General features: G+C 33.5%; 1 protein-coding gene across 3 annotated transcripts; it reads right to left on the bottom strand.

Moving 5' to 3' along the window:
- Positions 1-3,457: 3,457 nt before the first annotated feature.
- On the bottom strand, positions 3,458-7,656 carry LOC108480263 (protein LSD1-like). 3 transcript variants are annotated; one of them, XM_017783190.2, is made up of 8 exons: positions 7,485-7,656; positions 7,325-7,396; positions 6,568-6,672; positions 5,522-5,632; positions 4,816-4,928; positions 3,982-4,068; positions 3,813-3,866; positions 3,458-3,702 (listed from the first exon to the last, which is right to left on the bottom strand). In XM_017783190.2, exons 3-8 carry the CDS (start codon positions 6,668-6,670, stop codon positions 3,661-3,663), a joined length of 510 nt encoding a protein of 169 aa, XP_017638679.1. In that variant the 5' UTR covers positions 6,671-6,672; positions 7,325-7,396; positions 7,485-7,656; the 3' UTR covers positions 3,458-3,660. The 3 variants fall into 3 exon arrangements, with proteins under 3 accessions (XP_017638679.1, XP_017638676.1, XP_017638677.1); XM_017783187.2 differs by having other exon boundaries at positions 4,816-4,961; positions 7,485-7,632; XM_017783188.2 differs by having other exon boundaries at positions 4,816-4,961; positions 7,338-7,396; positions 7,485-7,632.
- Between the last annotated feature and the right edge of the window lie 2,011 nt (positions 7,657-9,667).

Raw genomic sequence — 9,667 nt, 5'->3', positions numbered from 1 at the left:
TGATGCACAGTTTATTAGGATGAGATTTAGTAATGATGCACAGTTTATTAGGATGAGATTTAGTGGTAAAGAATTCGATATATGTATAAATTTAAATTATTTGTGAAATTTTTCCTTGAAATTTCGCTATTTAAGTGCTATTTTGAAAAGAATGGCAAAGTCTCATTTTTATTTTGTTCACATAGCTGGCGTGATTGGGGCATGTATTTTTTGCTTCTAACGGTAGGTAGTTCACCAGACATGCATGGTTAGCACTAAACTGCAGAACACTATTAACTCATATAGTGTTGTAAGGTTACTCTTTCAATCTATAAATAGAGGCTCATGCATGTTAGTACTAAATCGCAGAAAACTATTAATTCATGTCGCGTTCCAAAATTACTCTACCACTGGAGGCTCGATAAGTAATCTAGTTTCCATTTAGTCATATTCAAATTAAAGAAATTGAGTACTCCTATGGATGCTAAAAAAAAGCTTCATCAAATTCTTTGATTCAAATCAAAGAAATGTTGCAAATAGGCTTCCCCAAATTTGAATTAAAGAAATTGAGTATGCAGGCTTTCATCATATTCAAATCAAAGAAATTGAGTGCAATTGCAAAATGAAATTCAAGAGCACCGTAGAGTGCTAAACTTCCAGAAGTGTTGGAACAATAGATCCTGCAAGGAAAGAAGCGCGCATTCATGCTACCAGACAGCGCATAGAGGGTTTGGAGGGGAGGTAGCAAGCGCTCATTATTCATGGAGCACTCGGTAGGTTGGGAGACTAGAAGAAATTAACAAAAAGTAGTTAAGTCACCTTCAGTTTTCTTATTCTAGGATATTATTTACTTGCAAAAATAAAAAGTATAAATTCTGCAAATAGGCTTCATGTACTACTATGTTCCAAATAGGCTTTTTGCAATTTCAATCGAAATGGGGATATCTGGAAAATTAAGTTCAAAAACACCATGGAGTGCTAAACTTCTTTTCGAGAAGTGTTAGAACTATGGATCTTGCAAGGAAAGAAGCATACACTCACCCTATTAGAGCATGCATTGAGGGATTGGTTTGGAGGAGAGATAACTGATCTATAAGCAAAATAGCAAGCATTCATTACTATGAAGCACTCAATCGTTGTTTGAAAGATTAGAATAAATTACCATAAAACAATTAAATCATCTTTAACCCTTCTTATAAAAAGTTATGTACTTGCAAGATTAGAAGAATTAACAAAAAATAAAAATAAAAACAGTTTTCTTATTTCAAGAAATTATATAGTTGCAAAAAAAAGTTTTAAGGGTGTAAATGACCATTATTCAACGATTAGTATAGTGTAATGTGTTCATTACGATTTTAAGGGTTTATATGACTTTTTTTTTTACAATTTCTAATTTTTATAAACAATTTATTTGATGTTATGTTTTATTATTATTTTAGGGATTTAAATGACTTTTTTTTCATAATTTCTAATTTTTTCAAAATCTTTATAATTTTTAAGTATGTTTTATTAATTTGTATTTTTTTTATAATATATTAGAATTTATTAGTTTTTTTTTTATAATTTCTTTCATTTTATTCACCAAATCCTGCTTTTCACCCCACCAAAACCACATTCATTTCTTCTTATAACAATGCATTATGTATATTGGACGACCACAAGCCGCTGCCTCTCCCTTCTTGTGACAAAACTTTTTTCTTTCAAAAAATTTATGGTTTTACTCCACAAACCTAGAACCCCTAAACATGAACCAGGATTCCTAGCCTTCTGAGCAGGTACATTATTAGAACTCAAGATAGCACTTGACTTGGCCAAATTAATAATGTCCCGACTTTGCAAGATGGACTTTAAGGCATCAATATTATTGGAAGAACAACGAATCATCTACAAACAACAAATGTGACAAAAATAGGAAATGCATTCCATAATCCATTCAATCCATTTATCACCAAAACCCATCTTCTCCATAACAACCCCATATGTCAACTTTCAAAGCCATCTCAAATTTCTTCCCCTTCTTTGTCTTTTGAGTGATGTGATGAAAAACTTCATTTGCAACGAATCTGTCTATTTCCAATGAATGCACTCTGCTCTTGGGTTATGAACTTCTCCATATATTAGTCATAACCTTGGACATTATCTTATTGCCAGAGTTGCAACAATTAATAGGACTAACTGGAAGACCTCTTCTTAACATTTAACTTTCGTATAAACATCACATTTATGTAGTTCAGATCTTTCTCCAAACACCCTTTTTGAGAAAAATTCTTGCCTTGCCTCCACAACCCCTTTAGCTATCTCCTAATAATTCTGGTAGAAGAAACCACAGTAACCATCAGGCCCTGGTGCCTTCACTGCACCTAGCTGATATGCAGCTTGCATGATTTCAATCTATCGACCTCTCTACTTAAATCTTTATTAGTATCAGCATTGACCACTCATTCATCCTCAATCCACTGATCATCATCCCCTTTCACCCTAAGCACCTTATTTTTCCTCCTCTGCAATGTAGCCATGTGAAAAGAAATAGTATTCCTATCCCCAAACTCTAACCACTTCACCCTACATCTTTGAAACCAAATCTTTTCCTCCCTTTCCCATATCTCTTTTAATTCCCCAGTCAGCTTCCTAATTTCCTCTTATCATTGCACCTACTATTTTAAATCTCCCCGCTTCTTTCTAGAATCTCATCAATCAGCTTTCTATTATTAGGGAACATCTTTCTGCTCCATTTTTTGACCATCAGTTCACCTTAGTTCTTGATGTAGCCACTATCCTCCATCCAACTTGCCCACATAACTTCAAATTTAAACTGCTTCGGCCCTTCTTATCCTTCACTTCAGTATCAACCAGCATAGGAGGATGATCAGATCCTACCATTAGCAGATTAAAAACTTAGCACTAGGGTACTGCTCAATCCATGATAAAGTACCCAAAGCCCTGTCAATCCTTTCCTCAATAAGACCATCCTCCCTTGTATTAAACCATGCAAACCTCAAACCCTTAAAATTTAAATCAATGCAACTTAAATTCTCAATCATCTCCCTAAAAGCTTTCTCTTATTTCTCATTCCCCCTCCCTCCTTATCATAGATAACTTTCTGATAATTTTTAAAACATATACTTCTAAATTTTTTTTAAAAAGTAGTAAAATAAACGGTTGGCCTATTAGTTGTTGTAGTTACGAGCATGTTACTTGTTTTGAATTTATCATTATTTTATTAACTCTTCCCAATAATTTTTATTTTTAATTACTTATTTTCACTAAAAAAATATAAGATTATCATTTGTCTATATGTCTAGCATGAGTTCAATACTCAGCTACCGAATATCTTAGATTAAAAAGCAAGAGAAAATAACTCAACACACAAATACACAATGTATAGATTTATTTTTGTTGGTTTCATCACCCAATACTCAGCTACCAAATATTGGAATATCTCAGATAAAAAAGCAGGTAAAAATAACAATATAGCAGATAAGATGAAAGTACAAATTCGGTATTATTAATTTCACTTTAAAAATCATATAAATGAGACTTTCCATCTCCATCAATTCGTACACTAATAAATGTACATCACACTTTATCCCTTCGAATACAATGCTAATGGTTTTGCCAGTTTCAACTTGATATACACAATCAATTCCTCAACAATCAAACTCAAGTATCACACTGGATTATTCATTTTTTGCCAGTTGTTATGCCAACCACGACATTGCTCACCTGCAAATGCATAATTTTATCACTATCCACCTTCACCATGTGGAATAACTTTGAAAAAAATGAATAGCACATATTAATACTTAAACATATGCTGTTAAATCTATATTTACCAATTTCCCACTCTCGTCAACAGACATGGGGTTCTCAACAACAACAGTTTGGCTCTGATGAATACAATATTTAAAGCCAAAGGTTAGATTCAGTAAACAGTTGACTACTCAAAATCATCTACCTTTCCTCATAATAAACCCAGCAAATATGTAAAGCTTCAGAACTTACTGGTGAAGCAGATGGCGTAGCCATAGACCCTGTGGCAGCTTTCCCATTAGGTCTGTTTACGGGAAGGGGAACCCTTACATTGCCCATCTGAATGATAAGAGAGTAAGGAATGGGTGAACCTCCAACTACAGTTCTAACTTTTTCCCTATAAACATACTCATGCATATACAGTATCTCACAAAGGTTCTCAAAAAAATATTTATTGGATGAGCAAAAGCGGATAATAAGCTCTAATCCTTCCGATTAAATTTAGAAAACTTAGCAAAAAAAAAACCTTTTGACTGGTATTTATTTGACCAGGGGCAATTGATACCATTAAACCATTGATGTCTAATATATTGCAATGTAAGAAAATCTATACCTCAGCATGAAAGGCTGCATAAAATTTGAATATTTGATAAGAGAATGGCCAGTAAGACCAAATTTGAGAGGTATGTCCCCAGAGGAGAGAGGGAGACCCCCTTGGGGGGGGGGGGGGGAAGACAGAAGGCACAAAAAGAAGAAAATATAATTATATTTTGAACATCACTACAGCAAAGGGCTTGCAGCAACAGTAAATGCCGCACACAAAAATGGATAATGCTAAAGAAATTAAAGATTTTGAAAAACTGAAACTCATTTCAGGGGACTTCATAGATCAGAAAACAAGAAATAAGATACGAAGGGAAATAATGACTACTATCGACCAAATTATGAAATAATATGGCCCTCTCTTAGCCTCTTATGAAATGAAAGCAAATCTTTGAATCTCTACAATTCTTTTATACTTATATATATATATATGTTAACGACAGATAAGCTAATTGAAAGTTGCATCAATTCAATCATACTTACACCAACATTAGTAACATATTGACAGACAGCACATTTGACTGATGGAGCTCCATATGGATACATTAAAGTTGTACGGCAGTGCCCGCAAGTGATGTGAGAAATCTGGTTGGATGCTACTCCATGTTCAGAAAAACTCAGTAAACAAGCTGGGAATCACAAAGGTGAAAAAAGAGAGAAGAAACTGGCAAAACATAAGATAACCTATTAATCGTATTGCAAGGCAACCTGGAAAACCAATGGTATGAGATGAATGAAGAAACAAAACAGAAAATACTGTATGGTTTGTACTCACTCCCAAATTTGATTAGAACAGCCATTATCCACCAGTGATATCTTGAACTAAAGTAGCTCAGAAGACTACCAAACGAAGATGACAATGACAATAGAAACAAAAAAAATAAATGTAATAGAAGACATCCATGCTCGACACATTGTAATGCTGGAAAACCAAATACAGCACAAAGAAGCACTGATCAGGAAATGGATTCACATTCCCCCTTTTTTAAAAAAGAAAAATGAACAAGATTCTTTAAATTCGTTTACAGTGCAGAAACAAATTGAAGAAACAGATCTTCAACCCACAAGCATAATATTTTCTTAAAAGCACAAAAATAATTTTCCATTCTTCTTTAACAGAATCATTTCTGCAATTCCAAACATTACAACCGCAAATTCATATCACACGCACAGAATCATTAAATTGTACCTGGTGCAACATTAATGGTGTGACAGCAAGAGCATCTTATACTTGCTGCTCCACGTGTATACATTAGCAATGTTCGACAACCTCCACATATGAGTTGAGCCATTTCCATCCCTGCATGCTTATTTACAAACTTGGTGATCAAGCCATAATAATTTGATTCAACTTATTTACATATCTAAACACAAGGAATATTACTGACCACCCCATGTTTTATTTTTCTTTCACTTAAGTTTTCTTAGTTCTCTCGAAAATTCTGGATAACAACACCATAATTAGCATGAACAGGTGGTTTCAAACTATCAATCAACAAAGGAAACCAACATGAAAAAGGAAAAAGAAGATTCATCTAAAAATACAATAGAGTGGAAGTGCAATCGAATGTCTGTTTAAAGGATTGGAAAAAACTCTACCTAGAGCATTGCTGGCAGGTTAACCCTGCAATTAATGAGAGCCATCAATAATCTTGTCAAGATAACGACCTTCTTTTTTTTTTTTGGAGGGGGTTGGAGGCACAATCAAGCCAACTTAGGTGGTAGATTTCAGCTGTTGGCAAGATGGAGTCATATTTCCAACAGTTCAAATGGAGAATGGTTTATGGACCATAAAAATTGTTTATGAATTGTTTGGAGTGCTCATATAATTTGAACTCAGTCGTTATCTATCTTATACAATCAAGTCCACATAAAGAAGCAAGTATAAAAGCAAGAAATTCTACCATAAGACAGACTATGTCAAACGAATAATATATTCAACAATCAGCCAAGAACATAACATCCAAATCTATAACACAAGCAGCATTAAGCTGATACAAGCAAATTGCCAAGATTTTGATTTCACTGTTTCTTTATTACGCCATGTACTAAACATTGATAAGGCCACTTAGAACATAAAGAAAAATAACAACTTTATGAACCATATCTCTGATTTTCAAGCAGAAATGATCACCAATTGTCCATTATACTGAAAGCCAGCAACTGCTCTCAACTTCAAAAAACCAATGAATGGTTTGACATTTGTAAATGATAAGAAAGAGAAATGAAGTGTACCAGGGGGAGTAATTGTATTGCATAATGCACAGCAAACACTGGTAGCACCTCTAGGATAAAGAAGAATGCTCCTACACCCACTACAGATAAGCTGGCTCTGCATATCTGCAATCATTGAAAAGGGCCCTAATAAAGATGATTTTTCCAAAGTGCTGGTTGTAATGGATAATGTTGGTTTGAAAATTCAATATGAAATAGATGATAGAACATTCCAAATTCCTGAAATTACAAGCGGAAAAAAAGAAAAGGAAACTAATAGTGAAAAACATCTGACTGAAAGAAGGCGCAAACTCAATCAACAACTAGCTCTCAGCGGGAACTTGATGAGAGTGCTGTCTCTTAAGACAACTATTAGATATACAGAAATCGTATGCGATAACATTCACAATAAAACAACAACAACAGGGAATGAGAATTCGAAATTCCAAAATTCGGGAAGGAAAAATCATTAAAACAGAATATTAGTATCTAATGCTAAGTCTTTTTTTTCAATCACTGTCACCCTTTTAATGATAGTTGGCAACACCTCAGCACAATTAAGACTTCTCTTTCTAAAATCCCTTGTTTTTCAATTAAATCCTTGGCTAATAAAATAGTTAAAGCGGGATTCGGGATCATCATCTAATTTTATTTGAAACCAAATTTACAAATAGAATTACGGATAGTTTCACGTAAGACAATTCCAATTCTAAAAAGAACTAGGTTTGACGAACATAGATAAGATCGGAATTAAAAAACCCCCAAAATAAAGAAGTACCCGATTTCACCACCTTCAACTAGGAACCAATTCCAATTCTTTGATGAGCTATCGAATTGAGAGTTAAAATTCCTATCAAACAGATGAAAGAAAAGGGGGGATTAATCGTGATTAAGAGGTGAAATTTAAGAAAAAAGATAACACAAAAAGTTCGTTTTACCTTGAAGAAGGCGGAGGAATTGAATATAAGAAAAATAAATTATTAATATGTTATTCAAAAGGAAATTAGATGCCGTGATATTTTTGCAAAATACGATGCGATGAGATCCGCGTAATTCGAAAATATGCTCCCTTTTTTTTATCCTTTTAAATATGGTTTTTGTTTTTGGGATAAATAAAAAAAAGTAAACTATCTAATGATACTAAAGTAAACTATTAGTATTTTTTTATCATTTAATTTCAAAAAGGTTATTCGAAAGCTTTCATTATTTGAAATATGATTTTTTGTCATTTGAACTATTAGTATCGTTCGAAAGCTCTTATTCTTCACTTTTTCTAATAGTTTTATTTATTTTTCATAAAATAACTTTTAACTTTAAGAATCTCTGAATCAAAATCTAAATAACTTTTTTTTCCAATCTCTGACACAGATTGTCCAATTAAATCTAAGCTACATTCTTTTACTCATTGATGGATATTGATCCATAAGTACTGATTGTTGAATTATCGTTTAGAGCTCGCTAGTTGAACTTTTTATAAGAAAAAAAACTTAACAATCTAGTAGCTTAAATAAAAAACTTTCGAATAGTTTAATGACATAAATAAAAACTTTTGAATAGGTCAATGATCGTTTTATAACTTTTTGAAGTTGAATGACCAAAATATATACTTACTAATAGTTTAGTTACCTTGGGTATAGTTTACCCATAAATAAAGTTTGCATTTGTTAAAGGTTTTGTCAAATTTTAGTTACTTAGCATATGATTGTGTTATAGGGCTAAAACTTACAACTGCACAAACTTAGGCAATTTCTTTGTTTCAAATTCGCCTAAGTCAACCTAACTCTCGTAAAATGAGAATTCTTGATAGAAATTCTCTAAGGCACCGAAAATAAAGCAGAAGCAACTCAAAGACAAAAAAGCAATGGGAGAACAGAATAAACCACAAAAAAAAAAAAGCAATGCTCTCAAAGTACTCTATTACTCAAGTATGAAGAAATGAATGAGATGAATACAAATAAGGGGGAATGCTTCTATTTATAATTGTGTTCCCCCATATCAAACGGTACAATTTACTTTACATTGACGGTTGAGATCGAAGTAAATCTGCAATTGAGATTCTTAAGAGATTTACATAATCTCCAAAGATTACAAAATTAAACCTTCTAAGATTAGTTTCCATACCTACCATGGCAACCCTAGTTTTCCTCAAGTATTTCACTAGACCGCCAAGGCTTCAAGTAGATGGGCTTCTCCACATGTTCTAAGAATCGGGTCAATTCAAGTGGGTGAATGAGTCACATTTAATTAATTGACCTTCAAAGGATGCTTTTTGTGCATTTGTCACGGATTTTGATTCGCAGACCGTGACATTCTCTCTCACCATCTCGCGACGCCTTTATCGCGTCTTCAAAATGACAGTGGTTTGACTCACCTCGAAACTTTTTCAATGCCTCGATTGGTTCTCAACTAGCCTCTCTATCGGGTAGTTATGCCCTTTAGAACAGTGGCCTCGACTTATGTCTTTACTTTTGATATTCTTATATATTTCCAAAGGGGTCTTCTTAACATTCCAATCCACCAAGTTGATGTTCTTACCATAATAAACATCCTCGACTAGTTGAATTGTTGATAATATCTTGGTTCCATCTTTCTCATCACAACTCATCGGCACCACGCATTGTTGTTAACGAGTATCCAATATACATATGTAATTGGTAAAATGAACTAGAAGAGTATTACTCTGGTCAAGGAAATTCAAGACAAGTATGAAGTTTTAATCATCTAAATGAATTACATTGAAATCTTCATTGTCTTTCCACTCCCCGATCTATAACTCAACTCTTTATGTTACTTCCATACAATTAAGACCTATTTGGAACTAACCATCCTGATTCTCTTAGTCGATTTGCTAACTGAAAGACCAAGTTTACCTACAACTTTCTCCGATATAAACAAATCAGATGCCTCTGTATCCACAAGAGCACTCCTCATTCGGCCTATGATGTTGATGTCCACAAACATCAACCTTTTATGCTCACAATCCATTTTGTTTTAGTAGATTGAGTATTATTGATCCAAGACTTAATACATTTTCCTCATCATGCTCGATCTTGTCTTTTTTACTAGTCACAGATAACATGGATCACTGTGGGTAGTACTACACCCTATGTAAATCACTACA

This window comes from Gossypium arboreum, chromosome 6, assembly GCF_025698485.1.
Source record: "Gossypium arboreum isolate Shixiya-1 chromosome 6, ASM2569848v2, whole genome shotgun sequence".
Classification (NCBI taxonomy): Eukaryota; Viridiplantae; Streptophyta; class Magnoliopsida; order Malvales; family Malvaceae; genus Gossypium; species Gossypium arboreum.
This window is presented reverse-complemented; position numbering and strand designations above follow the sequence as displayed.

Bases quoted from the DNA above. Each gene is read 5' to 3' on its own strand.
- LOC108480263 (XM_017783187.2), bottom strand. From the start codon at position 6,670: ATGCAGAGCCAGCTTATCTGTAGTGGGTGTAGGAGCATTCTTCTTTAT. The intron at 4,962-5,521 runs GTACAATTTAAT...TGTGATTCCCAG, and splicing joins CACCATTAATGTTGCACCAG to CTTGTTTACTGAGTTTTTCT. The intron at 3,703-3,812 runs GTAAATATAGAT...ATGCATTTGCAG, and splicing joins TTGACGAGAGTGGGAAATTG to GTGAGCAATGTCGTGGTTGG.